At 50.9% G+C, this 20502-nt stretch overlaps 1 protein-coding gene across 2 annotated transcripts; it reads right to left on the reverse strand.

Annotated features, from left to right (window-relative positions):
• Positions 1-10229: 10229 nt before the first annotated feature.
• On the reverse strand, positions 10230-20502 carry LOC122100312 (zinc finger protein 709-like). Of its 2 annotated transcripts, none has more exons than XM_042670673.1 (5): positions 20366-20502; positions 12961-13087; positions 12687-12747; positions 12456-12560; positions 10230-12090 (listed from the first exon to the last, which is right to left on the reverse strand). In XM_042670673.1, the coding sequence occupies exons 1-5, from the start codon at positions 20366-20368 to the stop codon at positions 11025-11027; spliced, it is 1362 nt and encodes a 453-aa protein (XP_042526607.1). In that variant the 5' UTR covers positions 20369-20502; the 3' UTR covers positions 10230-11024. The 2 variants fall into 2 exon arrangements, with proteins under 2 accessions (XP_042526607.1, XP_042526608.1); XM_042670674.1 differs by lacking the exon at positions 20366-20502 and adding an exon at positions 19383-19538.

The following is a 20502-nucleotide window of genomic DNA, read 5'->3' on the forward strand; positions in this document are numbered from 1 at the left end:
ACGAACTCAGAGAGGTCACCCTTGTTTTTATGTGGCCAGAGGACATCTTGACATGCAGGGTTAGCATTTTCAAAGGCAAGATGTTTAACAAAGGCACTTTCACTTTCACTCGGCCCCAGAAGCCTTTCTGCGGCCAAGTTAAGCCGCGAGACAAAGTCACTGTAGGGTTCATCTGGCCCCTGTCTAACTTTTGCCAGGGAAGTAGTAGCCGATCCCTTTTGAGGGAGACGCTTCCAAGCATAAAGGCCAGCATTTTGAATTTGTGCCAAAAGTCCAGTAGGAAAGCACGCCTGTTTAGCATTGGTATCAAAGGGCGCATTACCCAAAAGTTTAGTATAGGTCCAGGTTTTTGAAGATGTTTTAGCCAAATTTTTTTGCGCGGTCTCTCTACATTGTTCCTTAAAGTCCGCATTCCATAAAACAAAATCACCCCCACTAAGGGTGGCGCAGGCCAGGAACTTCCAATCATTGGGGTGAGCCAGCGCGCACTTTGGTTTTCTAACAAGGCTAACGTATAAGGGGCAGTCAGGCCATATTGGGCACATGCATTTTTAAGCTTTTCAACAAACCGGAGGCTAAGCCTCTTATACTCTTGTTGGCCTTTTCCCTGGGTGGGTTGTTCCTCTTCATCCCCAGTATCCTGCTCCTCATCCTCCTTTTCCTCCTCTTCTGATTCGTCCTCCCCCCCCTCTGAGGTCCTATCTGTCCGGCTCCGAGTTACTGGAAAGGTGAGGACTGATTGATGGCCTGATCTAACCTTAATTTTATCAGGCGGTTCTGGCGTATCGGCCAGGGCCAGTGTGCAGAGTTCATAATCAAGGGACCGCAGTTCTTTTAAAAGTTGAAGGTGTTCTCGCCTATGTTGAAGGGACTCACGGAAAGGGGCCAGGTTAGGTAAAGGGGGGAGAGAAAAAACATCTGGATCTGGAGGGGGCAAAAGGAAGGGGCCGCATAGGAGGGATGCGGAATATTTGGGGTAGAGGGTTTAGTCTGAGGTAGGGGGTGACTGAGTAAGGGGGGCCAATCAGGCTGACGATATTGGGCCGTCTCCTCTTCCAGGATGGCCTCGTCCTCGGGACTTAAATTATCCTGAGGGGAATGGGCAGCCTGGAGTACGGGATAAAGATGTTTATCTACCTTTTGAGAGGGAGTTTCAAGAGATTTTAGGGAGGTTTTAGATTCTTGAACAGGATTTTCAGTAAATGGACCAGAAGGTATATCTAATACAACCGATGGGCAAGCCGAGGGGGGCCGAGAGGCATGTTGGTGAACCTCCTCTCTCGTTTTTACAAGTTTTAAAATTCCATTATCAAATAGAGAACATTTTAAAATTTCATTAACCAAATTCCAATAGGAAAAGGCGGGTAGCAGGAACTTTTCCGGACCAAAGGTTTCATAATAATCTTTTTTTTTTTTTTGGTCGGCTGTGGGGCTTGAACTCTGGGCCTGGGCGCTGTCCCTCAGCTCTTCAGTTCAAGGCTAGCGCTCTACCACTTGAGCCACAGCGCCACTTCTGGTTTTTTCTTTTTCTTTTTTTTTTTTTGCTGGTCGTGGGGCTTGAACTCTGGGCCTGGGCGCTGTCCCTCAACTCTTCAGCTCAAGGCGAGCGCTCTACCACTTGAGCTACAGCGCCACTTCCAGTTTTCTGGTGGTTTATTGGAGATAGGAGTCTCACAGTCTCTCCTGCCCGGGCTGGCTTTGAACCGCGATTCTCAGATCTCAGCCTCCTGAGTAGCTAGGATTACAGGCGTGAGCCACCAGGGCCCGGTGTCTGGCTTTTTTTTCTTTCTGCTTATGTGGTGCTGAGGAATTGAACCCAGGGCCTCATGCATGCAAGGCAAGCACTCTACCACTGAGCCGCCTTCCCAGCCCATCCATGAGACTCTTATCTCCAATTAAACCACCAGAAAACTGAAAGGGGCGCAGTGGCTCAAGAGTAGAGCACTAGCCTTGAGCTGAAGAGCTGAGGAACAGCGCTCAGGCCCAGAGTTCAAGCCTCACGTCCAACAAAAAAATGGTCTCTTACATTTTATCCCATGGGCTGGCTTCAAACCTTAATCTGTACATCTCAGCCTCCTGAGTAGACTTCTGTTGGGAGCCACTGGTACCCAGCTACTTTGAAGTTTTTACTGGAAAATGTCAAGGATCAATGGAGCATGAAGACTGATGGGACTTGATTTTAGAAACAGCTCAATGTTGGCTGGGAAGGTGGCTCAGTGGTAGAGTGCTTGCTACCATGCATGAAGTCCTGGGTTTGATTCCTCAGTACCACATACACAGAAAAAGCTGGAAGGGGCGCTGAGACTCAAGTGGTAGGATGCTAGCTTTGAGCAAAAAACCAGCTCAGCAACAGCACCTAGGCCCCAAGTTCAAGTTCCAGGAATGGCAAACAAACAAACAGCTCAATGTCACCAAGGTGCCATCCCAGCACATCAATCAGAAAAATTCTGTATTTCCCCAAAGCACACTCTTGAGAAAAACTATTTTCCAGAGTTTTGTAGGCATTAAATATCTAAACCTATTTAAAAATCTTCAGAAAATACAATAGTTTTCCTAACTTTCACAAAAATTACTCCAACTATGGTATTCAAGACACTGCCAGTAGCAGTATAGCAAAGATATCATGGACAAGGCATAGGCTCTTTGATGGCATGGCACATGCACAGAAAATTGAAGGCTGGCTGTGGTGGCTCATGCCTGGTATTCTACTACTCAGGAGGCTGAGGATCACAATTCCAAGCCAGCCCGGACAGGAGTCCAGTTAACCAGTTAACCACCAGAAAACCAGAAGTGGTATTTTGACTCAAAGTGTTAGAACAAAAGAGCTCAGGGACAGCACTCAGGCCCTGAGTTCAAGCCCCATGACCAAAAAAAAAAAAGGGCAATGAAAGCTGAGTAGCTGAGATACTGTAATGTACACACCCTAAACACAGAGGTACATTAAGCAAATTTTCCTGACACGAAAGACCATGAATAGTGATGGATATCTGTAATCCCAACACTCATTAAGCCAAGTCAAGAGTCTGAGGCCAGTCTAGGCTACAGAATGAGTGAGACCTTGTCTTTAAGCCAACACAAAGCCCATACATGAATAATGCCCAGTGCTAGACTCAGTAAGAGGAAGATACAATCTTACAAATGTATTGTTTAATGCTAAATTGACAAAAACAAATGACACCATTCCATGTGTAGACAAGTCACACATAGGAACCCATGAAAACTCAGATGATTACTATCCACATTCCCAACTGAATTTGAATTTTTTTTTTTGTTGGTCGTGGGGTTTGAACTCTGGGCCTGGGCGCTGTCCCTCAGCTCTTCAGCTCAAGGCGAGTGCTCTACCACTTGAGCCACAGTGCCACTTCTGCTTATGTGGTGCTGAGAAATGGAACCCAGGGCCTCATGCATGCAAGGCAAGCACTCTACCACTGAGCCACCTTCCCAGCCCCTGAATTTGAATTGAATTTTTTATCTGTCATTTACAAAGCAGCTTTTATCCACCCTGTAATGGTACAAAATAAGTAATGGATGTTTATTTTCCACTGGGCAAAACTCAAAAGCAGCTCTTCAGCTCAAGGCAAGCGCTCTACCAGTTGAGCTACAACACCACTTCCTGTTTTCTAGTAGCTTATTGGAGACAGGAGTCTCACGGTCTCTCCTGCCCAGGCTGGCTTTGAACCATGATCCTCAGATCTCAGCCTCCTGAGTAGCTAGGATTACAGGCATGAGCCACCGGCGCCCGGCTTCAACACTGTTACTTTTGAAAATACTAATGTTATTTTTCCTACTCTGGCAAACTTACTCTGAGCCCCCCAAAACACTATCACCCTGCCCTACAGTAAGGATTAAACAGCTTTCATCTACAATCCTTGGTAATGTGGAGAAACTGCCTAAAGCAAAGAAATACCTGCCCCTTGTGTCCCCTCCCCCCCAAATAGAGGTATTGCCCTCCTCCTTTCCTGCTTTTTTTTTTTTTCTGGTCATGGGACTTGAACTCATCAGGGCTTAGGCTCTGTCTCTGAGCTCTTGCTCAAGACTAGCGCTCTACCACTTTGAGCCACTTCTGGTTTTCTGGTGGTTAATGCGAGGTAAGAGTCCCAGGGACCTTCCTGCCTGGGCTGGCTTTGAACCAGGATCCTCAGATCTCAGCCTCTTGAGTAGCTAGGCTTATAGGTGTGAGACACCGGCGCTCAGCACCTGCCTCTTTTAACTTAAGAAATACTTACCACTTGTCTAAATCCCCAGGTTTTGCCAAAACAAAAACAGAAACAACAAAAACAAAACAAAACAAAAAGTAGCACAGTTCCCCACTAGGGGCTCATGCTTGAAGTCCTAGCTACTCAGGAGGCTGAGATGGAGAGAATTCACAGTTTGAAGCCAGCCAGGATAGAAAACCCTATGAGACTTTATGTCTACACAACAACAGCATTGTTGCAAAGGGAGCTGTGGCTCAGATGGTGGAGCATCAGACCAATAATAAGGCTGAGTGGCAGAGCAGGGAAGGGGGCGGGAAGGGGACTGGGGAGGGGGCGGGGGAGGGGAAGGGGGCGGGGCAGGGCAGTGGCAGGGGTGGGGCGGGGCGGGGAAGGGGGCGGGGCGCGGGGCAGGGGCCGGCAGGGCAGTGGCAGGGGGTGGGGCGGGGCAGGGGGTGGGGCGGGGCAGGGGGTGGGGCGGGGCGGGGGGGGGCAGGGCAGTGGCAGGGGGCGGGGCGGGGCGGAGCAGGGCGGGGCGTGGGGAAGGGGGCGGGGCAGTGGCAGGGCAGGGGCGGGGGGGCGGGGCGGGCAGGGCAGTGGCAGGGGGCGGGGCGGGGCAGGGGGCGGGGCGGCAGGGCAGTGGCAGGGGGCGGGGCGGGGCAGTGGCAGGGGCGGGGCAGGGCAGTGGCAGGGGGCGGGGCGGGGGCCGGGGCGGGGGGGGGGGGGGCAGGGCAGTGGCAGGGGGCGGGGCGGGGCAGGGGCGGGGCGGGCAGGGCAGTGGCAGGGGGCGGGGCGGGGCGCGGGGAAGGGGCGGCGGGGCGGGGCAGTGGCAGGGGGCGGGCAGGGCAGTGGCAGGGGGCGGGGCGGGGCAGTGGCAGGGGGCGGGCAGGGCAGTGGCAGGGGGCGGGGCGGGGCAGGGGCGGGGGCAGGGCAGTGGCAGGGGGCGGGGCGGGGCAGGGGCGGGGCAGTGGCAGGGGGCGGGGCGGGGCAGTGGCAGGGGGCGGGGCTGGGCAGGGGCAGGGGCGGGGCAGTGGCAGGGGCGGGGCGGGGCAGGGCAGTGGCAGGGGGCGGGGCGGGCAGGGGGCGGGGCGGGGCGGGCAGGGGGCGGGGCGGCGCGGCGCGGCGTGGCCGCGGGAAGCCTGGGCTGGTTCCTCCCCACCACAGACACAGAGCCAGGAGCGGCTCGGCTCGAAGGGCGCAGTCCAGGAGCAGAAGCCGCTCAGGGACAGCGCAGGGCCGAGTGCACAGTCCGGGCGGGTGCGTGCGTGAAGCCGCGCCCTCGGACGGGGCGGCCGGGCTGCCCACGGCCGCCGCCCCTTTCGGTTACCTTGCTCGCGTCACACACGTCGGGGCACTGTCTCGTCCCGGGCTTCCGCCCGGGCCCCGCCGGCGCCCGCGGCCGTCCCGCGTCCCGCGTCCCGCGGGCCGGGCTTCCCACCGGGCCGTGCGCCCTCCGCGGCCGGGGGGACGAGCGTCGGGGCCCGCGGACGCCGCTTCCCGCCCCTCCGCACGGGCCGCTCACCGCGGCCCCGTTATTTTTGGGGGGTGGGCAGAGGGGTCCCCGAGACTTTCCAACGGCTCTGCCGCGTTCGAAACAAAACAGCAACCACCACCGCACCACAGAGCACTCGCGGCGAGGAGACCCGACGGCCGCCCCACAGGGCCGCGTCCGGAGGAAGTTCCCGCCGGTGAGCAGCGGGCACGCCCCCCGGACCGCCCACCTGCAGCTCCGATTGGCTGACAGGCGAAGCCCCGCCCCTCTGGGGAGGCCTGAGTGGACGGAGGCGGGGGTGGGAGGTACCTGTCCCGGCCTGGCTGCCTTGGCGGGTGAGCTCGCGGCACCTCCTCCAGGCCTGGCCTCCAGCGGTTTGATGGGCTGTGGTGGGTCTTCTTCCTCAGGCTCAGCTAGGCCAGGCCGGCCTCCGCGGGTCAGGAGGTGGGCCTGCCCCAGGTTGGCACGCTGGGGGCCGCTGGGGAGTATGACCACTCGGCTTCCTGGCGAAGGTTCTCTCTTGGGTTCAGCCAAGGCAATAAAACACACACACATCTAATTAGCAAGTGCTGGGAGCAAGTGCAGGCATGGCGAGAACATTCTAGAGGAATCGAGAGAAAGCAAATGGGCCAGGCACCAAGTAGCTCAGTAATCCTAGCTTCTCCGGAAGCTGGAGACCTGAGGATCTTGGTTCAAAGCCAGCCTATGAAGAAAAGTCCATGAGAGTCTGATCTCCAGATATCCAGCAAAAAGTCAGAAATGGAGATGTGAATCAAGTGGTAGAGCACCCTCCTTGAAAGAGAAAGCTAAGGGGCAGCTCCCAGGCCCCGAGTTCAAGCACCAGCAATGGCATACGACAAAGCTGGACATGGTAACTCAGGAGTCAGGAGACCACGGCAGTAACATCCTAAGGGGTCACTCTGGACTGTTTGATGAGTTCCAGGATCACTCTGTCTCAGAACAATGAGATGGGCTGGGAAGGTGGCTCAGTGGTAGAGTGCTGGCCGAGCAAGCATGAAGTCCTGGGTTTGATCTTTACCTTATGTATGGTACATTCACGTGTGTATATATATCTTCAGAAGGGTGAGGGAGGCACAGAAATTGAGGGGAAAAGGGTGAAAAAGTCCAACAGTGGAGCTCACTGGATCGTGGATGAAAGAGAACTATACAACTCAAGGGTGGAGGGCTGGGAAGGTGGCTCAGTGGTACAGCGCTTGCCTTGCATGCATGAGGCCCTGGGTTCGATTCCTCAGCGCCACATAAGCAAAAAGAAAAAAGCCAGAAGTGGTGCTGTGGATCAAGTGGTAGAGCGCTAGCCTTGAGCTGAAGAGCTGAGGGACAGCGCCCAGGCCCAGAGTTCAGGCCCCACAACTGGACCCAAAAAAACAAAACAAAACAACTCATGGGTGGAAACAGGAGGGAGGGACAGAGAGAACGAGGAACAGAAGACACTGGACGAAAGGAAATGTACTCATTATGACTTGTCATTGTCACCCCTCTGTACATCACCATTAGAATAAATTAAAATTTTGAGTGATGCAGCTATATTTTCTCTCCTTTCAGTCTTGTACTTAAGAATGGATTAGTCGCTGGGTGCCGGTGGCTCACACCTGTAATCCTAGCTACTCAGGAGGCTAAGTTCTGAGGATCACAGTTCAAAGCCAGCCCAGGCAGGAAAGCCCATGAGACTCTGATCTCCAATAAACCACCACAAAACCAGAAGCGGTGCTATGGCTCAAGTGGTAGAACACCAGCCTTGAGCTGAAGAGCTGAGGGACAGCGCCCAAGCCATGAGTTCAAGCTCCATGACCAACAACAAAAAAGAATGGATTACTCTCCTCGGTAGCAGTGTTTTTGATAGGAAAATAAAGTTTGTTGGAACTTTTGTATTCTCAAAGATTATTTGCTAGTTTTATAATCTAAGGTGTATTGTAGTTTTCCTTATCTGATTTACCCAAGAATTTAAGTGCAGATACTTTTGCTCCTTATTCCAAGGTTGGCACTTGGGCTTATCTGTGTTGGTGGGAAACTGGTAAGAACTAGAGCTGGCAGAGGTCTTACATAACTGACTTGCAGCAGGGACTGACCTCAAAGAGGCATTTAGCTGAACTTAGAAAGTATTTCTGCATTTGAGAATTTACTTAGGGGAGACCTTTAAAGTTGCCCAGGTGAGACTGTGGTCTTGGTGAATAAGTTTTACAGAATCATAAATACTAAGATTTATAGCCAGGCGCCAGTGGCTCACCCATCATGCTAGCTATTCAAGAGGCTGAGATCTGTGGATCGAGGTTTGAAGTCAGCCCAGGCAGGAAAGTCCGTGTGACTCTTATCTCCAATTAGTCCTCAGAAAAACAAGTGGGGCTGTGGTTCAAAGTAGTAGAACTCTGGCCTTGAATGATATCGCTCAGAGACAGTGCCCAGGCCAAGTTCAAGCCCCAGGGATGTTCCCCCCTTAAAAAAATGTAGGTTTAAGAGTGAAGAAAGTGTTTAAGAGCACATGAAATGTGGGAAAGGTTAACAAGAGAGTGGGAAAGGTTTATAGGAGAGTGTGGTTTATAAAACCTTACATCATAAATATAACGCTGCTACTGGAAAGAATCCACACTGAAGAGAAGCCCTGTAGGTGTAAGCATTGTGAGAAAGCCTTTCTTAGTTACCTACATGTATATGAAAGAACTCACCATGGGGAGAAACCATTTGCCTGGAAGCAATGTGGGAAAGCCTTTGGTTGTTCCTCTCTGCCTTGAGAGCCTAACAGAATCCACACTGAGCTGGGCACTGGTGGCTCACACCTGTAATCCTACCTGCTCGGGAGGCTGAGATCTGAGATCATGATTCAAAGGCAGCCCACGGCTGGGAAGGTGGCTCAGTGGTAGAGCGCTTGCCTTGCATGCATGAGGCCCTGGGTTCAATTCCTCAGCACCACATAAGCAAAAAGAAAAAAAGCCCGAAGTGGTGCTGTGGCTCAAGTGGTAGAGTGCTAGCCTTGAGCTGAAGAGCTGAGGGAAAGCACAGACCCCCACCCAAAAAAAAACACAAAGGCAGCCCAGACAGGAAAGTCTGTGAGATTATCTCCAACTAACCAGCACAATCACTAAGTGGAAGTGTGGTTCAAAGCAGTAATGTTAGACTTGAGCAGAAGTGTTCAGGGGCAGCGCCTAGGCCCTGAGTTCAAGCCTCACACCTAACAATAACAAAAAAGTAAAATTTCTTACTAGTCCTTTTCACTGTTCACCATTCCATATATTGCTTTATGGCCTGGGATGGGCCAGCTTCAAATTGGGATCCTCAGATGGCAGCGTCCTGAATACCTAGGATTATAGGCATGAGCAAGTGGTCAGGGGTTCTTGTTTTTTTTGAGCTGAGGCCAGAACTTAGGGCCTTGCATTGCAAGTGCTCTTCTACACAGCCCAATCCCCAATAGGTAACGTTAACTTCTGTACCACGGTTGAAAGTGGGTAGCTGACCCATAGAAAGGGAAACTGCAGGCTGGGAATGTGACTTGTGGCAGAGTGCTTGCCTAGCATGCATGAAGCCCTGGGTTCGATCCCACTGCACCACATAAACAGCAAAAGCTGGAAGTGGCACTGTGACTCAAGTGTTAGATGCTAGTCTTGAGCAGAGAAGCTCAGGGACAGTGCCCAGACCCTGAGTTCAAGCTCCAGGACTGGCAAAAACAAACAAACAAACAAACAAAAACCCCACTTAGTTGTACACACAAGATAAATGTCTTCACATCAAAAGCATAAAGTAAACTTGAAAATTTGGTCTAGTTTATGTTTATGGTGGCATAGTGTCTATCTTCTCAGTAAATAAAAACCTATGAGAATTTCCTTTTTTTGTTTCATTGTATCATGTTGGTATAATTTCAAAATAGCTTATTACAAGTGGCGCTGTAGCTCAAGTGGTAGAGCGCTCACCTTGAGTTGAAGAGCTGAGGGACAACGCCCAGGCCCAGAGTTCAAGCCCCACGACCGACCAAAAAAAAAAAAAAATAGCTTATTACATTCATTTCTTTGTAAGACACTTGGCAACCAGAAGATAAAAATCTTTACTAGATTAATTTTGAAAATACTTCCTTCAGATTATATACTCTGGAGAAATTGACACAGGATTATTTGTGTATCTATGATTTCCCTACCCACAGAATATCCACTTTTCTTTTTGGTCCGTATGGGCCTGGGTGCTGTCCCTCGGATCTTCAGCTCAAGGCTAGCGCTCTACCACTTGAGCCACAGCACCACTTTCAGCTTTTTCTGCTTATGTGGTGCTGAGGAATCGAACCCAGGGCCTCATGCATGCAAGGCAAGCGCTCTACCACTGAGCCACCTTCCCTGCTTCCAATTTACATGTGGGCTACCCTATTCTCTCCATTCTGTGTTCTTTCAAATCTGTATACCCAACAAGCCCACCTACCATATGCTCTATTTGTACTAGCTTTCCATCCTCAAGTTGCTAGAATGTTCTCATCCCCCATTGTTTACATACATAGGTTGGTAAGAGTTAAATTCCTCAGTTGCTCTGACAAAATACAAGACACAAACAAATAAAAGGATTTATTCATTTATCATGTCTGACTTTTTTTAGATGAGGCCTCTTATGCACCCCAGAAGGACTCCCAACTAAGATTAGCTCATGCTAATCTTGAAATTCTAAATCCCACCACCTAGCACGAAGGTCCAGATTTCCGCTACAGTCTGGCATTATTGATTGTGGACCCTAAAGGGGCAGAATGTTACGGAGCTGGAGACTGAGGCTGATGCTACAGACTCACAGAGGAAAGGGAGAGAAGAGAGAAGGAGCAGAGGTGAGGCGAGGCAAAACCTTCAACAGTCAATCTGCACCATCCTCACCTAACATAGCAGCACCAGCTGGGGGTGAAGTCAGTGGAAGACGTTTCACACTAAATCAGACCACACAAGGCATTTCTGCCCAGTGGGTTTGTTCATGTCTTAAGTCACTTGAGAAATGAAGACTTTCACATTGCTCACGCTTGTAGGTATTTTCTCCACGATGTATGTCCTCAGGCACTGCTACACTTTGAATACAGTCTCTGCCTACTGTGACTCCCTTTATATATTTTAATACAAGTGGAATAGCTCGTAGCTGTTCTACACTGCTCACGTACAAGAGATTTCTCTACCCTGTGAGTTCATAATGTCTTTGGGCATCACCCAACAAAAAGGCTCTTGATCAACATTGTTTGCAATCATAGTTTCCTTCCAGTGTGCGTCATTTTAAATTTGTGCAAAGAATCAGAATCCTCAAAGGTATTCCCACATTCCTTACATAGAGGCTTTTCTCCACCGAGTTTGCTCAAACTACCTTTCTTATATTGCTTATGGAGAAAGAGGTTCTTTCCAGTGTGTTATTTCATGTGTGTGTAAGGAACTGGAATCACTGAAGGCTTCTCCACATTCAGTACAGAGGAAGGGTTTCTCTTCATTGTGAGTTCGTTCGTGTTTCCGACGACCACTGAGAGTAAAGAAGGCTTTCCCACATTGCTTACACACATAGGGCTTCTCTCCAGTGTGAGTTCTCTCGTGGATGAGACAGTGACTGGATTGCCCGAATGCTTTCCCACACTGATTACAGACGTAAGGCTTCTCCCCAGTGTGAGTCCTCTCGTGTATGGTCATGTAACCGCAGGACCTGAAGGCTTTTCCACACTGTCTACATACATAGGGCTTCTCTTCAGTGTGAGTTATTTTATGTTTGTGCAAGGAACTTGAATCAATGAAAGCTTTCCCGCATTCCTTACACAGAAAGGGTTTCTCGCCACTGTGAGTTCGTTCGTGCTTTCGAACATCACTCAAAGTAAAGAAGGCTTTTCCACACTGCTTACAGACATGGGGCTTCTCTCCAGTGTGAGTCCTTTCGTGTATCTTAACATAACCTGGATAGCTGAACGCCTTCCCACACTGCTGACACACGTAAGGCTTCTCCCCAGTGTGCGTCCTTTCATGGATTTTAATGTAACTGGAAGAACTAAAAGCCTTCCCACATTGCTGACACACATAAGGTTTCTCTCCCGTGTGAGTTCGTCTGTGTATCCTCCGGGAAGTGGGATGACTGAAGACATTCCCACACTGCTTACACTCGTGGGTTCTCACTCCTGTGTTGGTGCTGTCAGCGTTCTGGAAGCACTGGGGGTCGCTGAAGGCTCTCCCACACGCAGTACATTTACACGGCTTCTCTTCAAACTCCCGATACTCATAGAGTTTGGAGTCAGAGTAAGTTCTGAAGGCCATACTCAGGGACGAATGCCTGAGGAAGATGTCAAAGATGCCTGCTTCCACTCCAGCGGGGGTTTTAATGTTCAGAACAGAATCTAGAGTACTGTGGAAGATTTCTCCACTTTGAAGAGCTTCTTTATGTCCACAGAATCTCCATAAATCTTGAACCCTGGAAATAAGTGAGAAGGCATTACTGAGCCATTATTCTGTCATGATTTAGCAGGAGAACTACCGGTTTGATGTCCTGTTAGAATTTTAGAATACAAATGCCCGGATGCTCCGCAGGATGGCAAAAGCAGATACAGTCTTATCACGAGGTATCTTCATATGCTTCCCGGGAGAGTATTTTGTAAACATGAGCACAGTATTTCACTTTTAAATAGTTAGCTGAGTATTTCCCTTATGAACAGTTGGGGTTCAAAGCATTTGAATTTTGAAATATTTGCATATATATGAGATATTTTGAAGAGAGCTAGAAATCTCTATTTTACATATACACCTTATATACAAAGCCTGAACGTCACTTTTTCTTACCTTAAAGCATCAGAAATCGTTGTTTGTGGCAAGAAACTGGAGGCCCAGATGTTTCCAATGTTAAAACATTTTGGATTTTTGATGTGTTGATTATGGTTGTTCAACCTAAATGTATTTTGGAGGAAATATTGAAAGGAAATCAGTGTTTACCAGCAGTTTTCTGTATTAGAAATTTCTTCTCATGGTTTGATTTGTAAAGAAACATTCCATTCTCTTGCAAGTATAAATTACCTTAGATATCTCTTGGGACTTTTACACACCTCTTCAACAGTCTGGTCTTCCCGTTCTTTTTCTAAAATATAGATCCAGAACATCATTACAAACGATGACGACTTTACACAGTAATCACGAGATTCCAGTTACATTCATGGTGTGACACATGACACGAGCATGTCTGGCAGGTTTACCCAAATGTTCTCATCCCACATTCCACATGACTGAGCAGCACGGGAGAACAGTGCCTCGCTCCCTGAGTGAGCAGGTCAGGGAAGGAAGTGGTCCTTACGTATGGAGGCCAGGTTCCGGAAGGTCTCCACCATCACGTCTCTGTACAGCTGCTGCTGGGCTGCATCCAGCAGAGCCCACTCCTCCAGGGTGAAGTTGACAAACACGTCATCGAAGGTCACAGCCTCCTGAAACGTCACAAGGGCATACCAGGGAGGGAGGGTGAGACTCATGTAATAGAGATCTACACGTTTTCATAAAAGGTTTGACATGACGCTATGCCTTCACAATGTTCCCGCCATGTTTGCTCACGTCGAGGCTTCTCTTCCATACTCACATCCTCACACGCCGGGTCTGGAAATGTCTGCACACAAGATCAGGAGAGGAGACTGACCGTGCTCTGAAGTCACCCCGTGTTCTAACTTTGCACTGGGTCCAGTTCCTCTCACTACCCACGTGCTGCACGGAGCCTCAGCCGCTCTCGTAGTGAGACTGCACATTGCTAGAAAGGCTTTGGCACAAAGTACCCCCTCTCCAGACATTCTGAAAAGGCCCCAGTTTTCTCACACACCTTATGTCAACAATATGCTATCTATCTCTTCAGTCTGTCCCTGGGAACACTTGAAATAGTCGGATATAACCATCGGAGGGCGCATAGCAATTCATCTGCAACGAGCTGGTCCAACAGATCCAATTTCAAAGAGTCTAGTGCATCCTCTCTGACTACACTAAGATAGGGCAGGTGGAAGCTTGTACCTACTTTTTTTTAACAGATCAAATTTTTTTTTTTTTTTTTGCCAGTCATGGGGCCAGAACTCTGGGCCTGGGCGCTGTCCCTCAGCTCTTCAGCTCAAGGCTAGCGCTCTACCACTTGAGCCACAGCGCCACTTCTGGTTTTTTCTGCTTATGTGGTGCTGAGGAATCGAACCCAGGGCCTCATGCATGCAAGCAAGCACTCTACCACTGAGCCACCTTCCCAGCCCCAACAGATCAAATTTTTAAGTAGCATAAAGGATCCAAGAAGGATAATACAGCTGGCACTGGTGGGTCACACCTTAAGGCCAAGGTTCAAGGCCCACCCTGGCAGGACAAAGTCCACCACACCATTATCTCCAATTAACCACAAAAAACCAAGTGGAGCTGTGGATCAACTGGTCCAATGTCAGCCTTGAGTGAATAAGCTAGGGGCAGCATCCAGGCCCCAAGTTAAAGCCCTACTACGAGCTCCCTGAAAAATAAGTAAAATGAAAACGTCAAAAAGAATGATATTGAGAAAGTACAAATAAAACTTTCTTGACAGTTTACATGATTATCTTTATAGAAGTCCAAAGAACACCTCTCATTAGTAACAAAGATATAATCAAAGACTATAGCAAGTAAGTACAATAGGTCAATCTAATGTCCGATATTTTGCTATATCTCATCAAAGAACTACTAAATTTGAAATTTAGCCAGCAAAGGCTGGCTATGTTGGCAGTTGCGAATATTCCCACCTTCTTGGGAAGCTGAGATCCATTTGAGACCAGCTTGAGCACCATAGACCCTGTCTTAAAAATAAATACAAGCCTGGTGCTGTGGCTCATGCCTGTTACAAGAGGCTAAGATCTGAGGTCTCGGTTCAAAGGCTGCCTAGACCAGCAAAGTATGAGACTCTCATCTCCAATTAACCACATTTTTCAGAAAAAAAGGCTAGAAATGGAGATGTGACTCAAATGGTAGAGTGCTAGCCTTGAGCACCAAGGCTCAGGCACAGCACAAAGTCCATGAGTTCAAGCCCCAGAACCAACAGAAAATAAGCAAATAAATAAATCCAAGTCCAAGCCAGGCCCAGTGCCCCATGCATGTAATCCTAGCTACTCAGGAGGCTGAGATCTGAGGACTGCAGTTCAAAGCCAGCTGGGGCAGGAAAGTCCTGGAGACTCATCTCTAATGAACCACCAGAAAACTGGGAGTGGTGCTATGGCTCAAGTGGTAGAGCACTCGCCTTGAGCGGAAGAGCTCAGGGACAGCTCCCAGGCCCAGAGTTCAAGCTCCATGTCCAGAAAAAAAAATAAATAATAAGTTGCCAAGGCAGGAAGAACAAGTCCTAGTCTCACTGGTTTATTCTGCCAAATACTCAATGAATAATATGATCTCTCAAGAAAAATTAGTTAGGCTAATTCTAGGTAGGAGGTCTACCCTGCCATGATGCCAAAACCAGAGAAGACAATATAGAAAAACACAAACTACAGATATCTTCTACAGATAAAAAAATAACCCAGCAAGCTCCAGGCTGGGTTGTTTGTCACGCAACACCATCACCCACACAGACCCTCACAAAGGACAAACAAAAATTCTAGGATTGTAGTTCTAAGCCAGCGTGGGGAAAGAAGGTCTGTGAGACTCTTATCCCCAATTAACCACAAAAAAGCTGGGAAGGGCTGGGAAGGTGGCTCAGTGGTAGAATGCTTGCCTAGCATGCATGAAGCCCTGGGTTCGAGTCCTCAGCACCACATAAGCAGAAAAAGTGGGAACTGGTGCTGTGGCTCAAGTGGTAGAGCACTAGCCTTTAGTTGAAGAGCTGGGGGACAACACTCAGGCCCGGAGCTCAGGTCCCATTACCATCAAAAAATGAATTAATTAATTAATTTTAAGAAAGAAAAAGAAAAAAAAGAAACTGAGACCCAAGGACAAAGGCTAGAAGCCAGCCTGAGCAAGAAATCTGAGATTCCTTTTTTTTTTTTTTTCTTTTGGTTCCAGTCGTGGAGCCTGAACTCTGGGCCTGGGCGCTGTCCCTCAGCTCTTCAGTTCAAGGCTAGCGCTCTACCACTTGAGCCACAGCGCCACTTCCGGCTTTTTTCTTTTTGCTTATGTGGTGCTGAGGAATCGAACCCAGGACCTCATGCATGCAAGGCAAACGCTCTACCACTGAGCCACCTTCCCAGCCCCATTCTTTTGGTTTTTTTTTGTTTTTTTGTTTTTTTTGGGTCCAGTCGTGGGGCCTGAACTCTGGGCCTGGGCACTGTTCCTCAGCTCTTCAGCTCAAGGCTAGCGCTCTACCACTTGAGCCACAGCGCCACTTCCGGCTTTTTTTTTTTTTTTTTTTTGCTAATGTGGTGCTGAGGAATCAAACCCAGGGCCTCATGCATGCAAGGCAATAGCTCTACCACTGAGCCACCTTCCCAGCCCCTCTTTTGTGTTTTTTTAAAAAATTTAATAAGGTTTTGTGTGTGTGTGTGAAAATACCATATAGATGGGTTACAATTACATGAGCAAGGTAATGAGTACATTTCTTTTTGTTTGGGTTTTTTTTAACTGTATTTTTTTTGTCTTTTCTTTTTTGGTACTGGGGATCGAACCCAGTACATTGCACTTGCTAGGCAAGTGCTTTGCCACTGAGCTACATCCCAGCCTATGAGTACATTTCTTATCAAGCACTGTGGCCTCCTCCTTATTTTTTTCCCCTTACCATCCCTGACCTCCCAGCTCCAACCCCCTCCCACCAAAGTTGCAAAGTTCGTTTTTCGACATAAGGTCTTGTACATCTACATCTCATTGTTGCAATGGGTCCACCTATATCCTTATTTAAGCAATTTGTTTTTTTCCCTTCCCCTCCCCAAATTATACCAACATCTAATACAGTGAAAACAGGGGTTATACCGTAGGGGAGGGACATACAAAGCAACAACAACAAAATCATCTTATCAATATGTTAGAAACAATAGCAAGAAAGAAAAACCATTTGAGGCTGGGCGCCGGTGGCTCCCGCCTGTCATCCTAGCATCTCAGGAGGCTGAGATCTGAGGATTAGGGTTCAAAGCCAGCCCGGGCAGGAACATCTGTGAGACTCTTAACTCCAATAAACCACTAGAAAACCAGAACTGGTGCTGTGGCTCAAGTGGTAGAGCGCTTGCCTTGAGCTGAAGAGCGCAGGGACAGCGCCCAGGCCCAGAGTTCAATCCCCACGACCAACAAAAAAACAACAACCAAAAAAAACACCATTTGAGTCCTTATCTTGGGATTCATTTTGTCTAACATCAACTTATCTGACCATTTCTGCTTGTCTCAGACATATACTAGTTACTGCAAATAAGGGAAACCATAGGACCTATGTTTCTTTAGGCCTGCCTTACTTCACTTAATATAATTTTTTTCCAAGTCTTTCCATTTCCTAACAAATGGGGGGCAATGTCATTCTTTCTGATGGAGGCATAGAATTCCCATGTCTATGTCTATATATACCACATTTTCTTGATCCATTCATCTACTGAGGGGCATCTGGGTTGGTTCCATATCTTAGCTATGATAAATGCTGCTGCAATAGGGGCTGGGAAGGTGGCTCAGTGGTAGAGCGCTTGCCTAGCATGCATGAAGTCCTAGGTTCCATTCCTCAGCACCACATACACAGAAAAAGCCAGAAGTGGCGCTGTGGTGCTAGCCTTGAGAAGAGAAAAGCTCAAGAACAACTCCCAGGCCCTGAGTTCAATCTTCAAATCTGCACACAAAAAAGAGCAACAAACCAGTACTTTAAAAAACATACACACAAGCCGAGGACAGCCCAGTGCCGGTGGCTCACGCCTGTCATCCTAGCTACTCAGGAGGCTGAGATATGAGGATTGCAGTTCAAAGCCAGCCCCAGCAGGAAAGTCCATGAAACTCTTAACGTCGATAAACCACCAGAAAACTGGAAGTGGCGTTGTAGCTCAAATGGTAGAGCTTCAGCCTTGAGCTAATAGAGCAGAGGGACAGCACCCAGGCCCAGAGTTCAAGCCCCACGACTGACAAAAAAAAAAAGCTGGGCACCGGTGGCTCATACCTGTAATCCTAGCTATTCAGGAGGCTGAGATCTGAGGATCATGGTTCAAAGTCAGACCGGGCAGGAAAGCCTTGTGAGACTCTTATCTCCAATAAACCACTAGAAAACCGGAAGTGGCGTTAGTGGCATTGTAGCTCAAGTGGTAGAGCGTTTGCCTTGAGTTGAAGAGCTGAGGGACAGCGCCCAAGCCCAGAGTTCAAGCCCCCATGACTGACAAAAAAAAAAAAAAAAAAAAAAAAACTGGACACAGGCCTGGGGCCGGTGGCTCACGCCTGTAATCCCAGCTACTCAGGAGGCTGAGATCTGAGGATCATGGTTCAAAGCCAGCCCAGACAGGAAAGGGCATGAGACTCTTATCTCCAATAAACCACCAGAAAACCAGAAGTGGCGCTGTGGCTCAAGCAGTACAGCGCTCTCCTTGAGCTGAAGAGCTGAGGGATAGTGCCAAGCCCAGAGTTCAAGCCCCATGACTGACCGAAAAAAAACGCTACATAGGCTGGGAATGTGTCTTAGTGGTACAGTGCATGCACAAAGCCCTGGGTTCTGATTCCTCAGTACCACAGACACAGAAAAAGCCTGAAGTGGCACTGTAGTTCAAGTGGTAGAGGGCTAGCCTTGAGCAAAAGAAGCTCAGGGACATTGTCCTGGCCCTGAGTTCAAGCCCCAGGACTGGCAAAAACAAAACAAAACAAACCTACACACATGGCTGGTGAGGTGGCTTAGTTGCAGATTGCTTGCCTAGCATGCATGAAGCCCTGGGTTCGATTCCTTAGTACCACATAAACAGAAATGCTGTGGCTCAAACGGCAGTGCTAGCCTTGAGCAAAAGAAGCTCAGGGACAGTGCCCAGGGCCTGAGTTGAGAACCCAGGAGTGAGCCGGGCGCTGGTGGCTCACGCCTGTAATCCTAGCTACTCAGGAGGCTGAGATCTGAGGATCGCGGTTCAAAGCCAGCCCGGGCAGGAGAGACCGTGAGGCTCCTATCTCCAATAAACCACCAGAAAACCGGAAGTGGCGCTGTAGCTCAAGTGGTAGAGCGCTCGCCTTGAGCTGAAGAGCTGAGGGACAGCGCCCAGGCCCTGAGTTCAAGCCCCACGACGGACAAAAAAAAAAAAAGAAAACCCAGGCGTGTCAAAAGATAAAACAGCACAAGAAATATTAACTCTCATTTTCACCAGCAGGTGGAAGTAAAGGTGTGTTTCAGTCTGTCCTGTAGCAGACTTTCTCCCTTGGAGCGACTTAAATATCCTATTCAAAGGTGGAAGATGAGAATTCTGCAGAAGTCAAATTTTAACCCAAGTGATGCCCTTCCCCCCAGGGTGAAACCACACCAGGGCCTCAAAAATGCAACCTGTGAGCCACAACCTCAGTCCGATGGGGATGCCAGGCCACCAGCCCCTCACCTGCCTCTTCCAGGTCCGGGGGAACTGCCCAGAGCAAGAACCACCAGCCCACTCTTTACCAGAAGTAGCCTCCCCTCCTTCCGCTTTTAAAACCGAGACAGAGAATATCAACCGGGCAGCCCCAACTCGCTACACTGTAACCACCGCTACTCCGCAGGCTGGATCCGAGGATCAAGGTTCCGAGCCAGCCTGGACAGACAGACCTGGGAGACTCCCATCCCCCAGTAACTAGCCAAGGGCCCGAGGGATGGCTCACGCGGCAGAGCGCGGCCTGCCCGGTTCCTACCTGGAGGTAGGGCTGGAACTCGGGGACTTACGCCTCACTTCCCAGCACCAGCCTTGGTGGAAAAAGCCAAGCTTAAGGAGCCACGGCCCCGAAATCAATCCTAAATACGGCCCAAAAGGAAGGACGCTGTGACCCAGGCCTGGCGACCGCGCGCACCGGCCAGGCCCCCCCCCGAGTGCCTCACGAACCCCCCTGATCTCGCTTGCTGCAGGTCTGTGACCCCTGACCTCCCTCGGGACGGGGCGACCCCCAGCTCGGGGGCCTGAGGCGCCCCCGCCCCCCCCACCCCCTCCCCGCCCCCACCCCCCTCCCCGCCCGCCCCCCCACCCTCCTCCCCGTCCCCCCCGCCCCCCTCGCCCCCTCCTCGACCCCCCGCCCCCCTCCCCGCCCCCCCCGCCCCCCTCCCCTCCGACCCCGAGGTCGGGCTCCCGTCTACAAAGACCAGCTCTTCCGCCTCCCCCCGCGCCGGCCGCCTGTCAGCGGGACGGCCCCGCCGCCGCCGCCCTCCACGCCGTCCCGAGCCCGCGGCGCCGACGTCGGGAGCCCCGGACGCGCGCGCGGACCCCGTTTCCGGGCAGCGGGGCCGCGCGGGAAGGAAGGCGCCCACCGCAGCCCAGGGCTCGGGCGCGGGGCTCACACGCCGCCCTCGCGCGTCACCGGTTCGGGGACCGCCCCGCCACGGGCACGCCCGGGGGCCCGGGCCCCACCCCGCCGCCGCCGCGCGCGCCGACCCCGCGTCCCCGCGTCCCCGCGTCCCCGCGGGGCGGGCGCCGGGCCGGAAGTCGCCCCTGACGGACAGGACGCGGCTCCGCCGGCCACGCGGGCCCACCCGCGGCCCCCGACAGCCCCCGCGGCCCCCGCGCGGCCTCGCGGCGCCGGCGGTCCCGCGCGGCAGCTGACGCGCGAGGCCCGGGCCGCCTCCGCCGGTTCCCGCCGGGCGCCAGCGCCCTCCGCACGCGCCTCCCGGCCAGGCCCGCGCTCACCATGGCCGCCCCCGGCTCCGCGGCGTCCTCCCGACGCCGCGAGGTCAGCGAAGGTCACCCGGCAGCCGAGGCCGAGCCGCCGGGACCCCCGGAGCAGCCCCGAGCGCCGCGAGCGTGACGGGGCGGGACAGGAAGCT

This window comes from Dipodomys spectabilis, unplaced genomic scaffold, assembly GCF_019054845.1.
Source record: "Dipodomys spectabilis isolate Male_0828 unplaced genomic scaffold, ASM1905484v1 ptg000573l, whole genome shotgun sequence".
Lineage (NCBI taxonomy): Eukaryota > Metazoa > Chordata > Mammalia > Rodentia > Heteromyidae > Dipodomys > Dipodomys spectabilis.

What these genes read in the sequence shown, in the direction of transcription:
- LOC122100312 (XM_042670673.1), bottom strand. An exon ending in CCGGAACCTGGCCTCCATAC is followed by an intron (nt 12,748 to 12,960) that starts GTAAGGACCACT and finishes TCTATATTTTAG; the next exon opens with AAAAAGAACGGGAAGACCAG. An exon ending in ACGATTTCTGATGCTTTAAG is followed by an intron (nt 12,091 to 12,455) that starts GTAAGAAAAAGT and finishes ACTTATTTCCAG; the next exon opens with GGTTCAAGATTTATGGAGAT.